The sequence below is a fragment of the Olea europaea genome, unplaced genomic scaffold, assembly GCF_002742605.1.
Source record: "Olea europaea var. sylvestris unplaced genomic scaffold, O_europaea_v1 scaffold33542, whole genome shotgun sequence".
Classification (NCBI taxonomy): domain Eukaryota; kingdom Viridiplantae; phylum Streptophyta; class Magnoliopsida; order Lamiales; family Oleaceae; genus Olea; species Olea europaea.
In genome coordinates, this window is record NW_019252523.1 from 1 (window position 1) to 1,242 (window position 1,242).

Genomic DNA, 1,242 nt, shown 5'->3' on the forward strand with positions numbered 1-1,242 from the left:
TCCAAGGAATTCATGTTTCAATCCTGGGGGTAGCGGTTTCAAAGCTGGTTTGGGGCTCTCAATGTTTGATGGTTGCTGGCTGCTCGTCCTTTCTGGCAATTCTTCAAATTTGGGTTGCCATGGTGATGTCCCATAGTCCCGAAATTTTGCAAAAATAGCACAAATGTTAGCATATTCTTCATCATTAACACTTGCTGGAATTGAAGAATTCAAAAGAAAAAGATTTAAGGGGTCAGAATTTGTAGTCTCAAGTGCCTCCTCCTGAGTGAGTGCCTCAATCATATGTGTGTGGTGGCACTCATCACTTTCCATTGGTTGCTTAGCAATGTGAAAAATGTTGACTTCTAGAGTCATATTCCCAAAAGACAATTTCATTAGACCATTCCTGCAATTTATAAGGGCGTTAGCTGTGGCGAGGAAAGGTCTACCAAGAATAATAGGAATTTTAGAATCAACATTAACATCAACCTTCACATCCAAGACTAAGAAATCAACGGGGTAGTGGAATTTATCAATTTGAATCAACACATCTTCAACTACTCCCCTAGGTCTTATAGTGGATCTATCAGCTAGTTGTAGAACCACAGAAGTGGGTTTAATTTCACCAAGACCTAATAGTAAGTATATGGAATGGGGCATGAGATTAACACTGGCTCCCAGATCAAGGAAAGCTTGTGCAAACTCATGGTTCCCGATGACACAGGAAACAGTTGGACAGCCAGGGTCCTTATATTTCGGTGGGATCCTTTGTTCAATCACAGCACTCACTTGTTCGGTCAAGAAGGCAGTCTTCTTGACAATGTGTTTCCTCTTCACAGTGCACAAGTCCTTAAGGACTTTCGCATATGTAGGAACTTGTGAAATTACATGCAAGAGTGGAAGATTGATTTTTACTTGCCTAAGGTGTTCTAGGATCTCATTGTGTTGATTGACTGATTTTGGGCTAAGCTTAAGGGCTTGTGGAAAAGGTACCCTCGATGGATTTCCTACTGCCTCATCACTAGGGCTACTTTCTTCAGACTCACTAGACTCCTTTTCATTTTCCCTAGGTTTTGAAATTGGTTCTATAACCTTCCCAGATCAGGTGGTGATGGCATTTGCTTCTTTAAGGTTACTCTCTCCTGAATCTGAGGTTTGAGCCATATGCTGTCCCTTAGGCTTAGGTTGAGCTTGTGCTGGAAATTTCCCACGTTCCCCCACAGTTAAGGCATTGGTCAATTTAGACACATGATTTTTTATCTC

The 1,242-nt window shown here is 41.5% G+C and overlaps 1 protein-coding gene across 1 annotated transcript; it reads right to left on the bottom strand.

The window, feature by feature from the left end:
* Positions 1 to 195: 195 nt before the first annotated feature.
* On the bottom strand, positions 196 to 1,071 carry LOC111385946 (the record flags this gene model as incomplete). Its single annotated transcript, XM_023010370.1, has 1 exon — positions 196 to 1,071. A coding segment is annotated over one exon (876 nt), but the record flags the coding sequence as incomplete, so codon positions are not given.
* Positions 1,072 to 1,242: the final 171 nt, after the last annotated feature.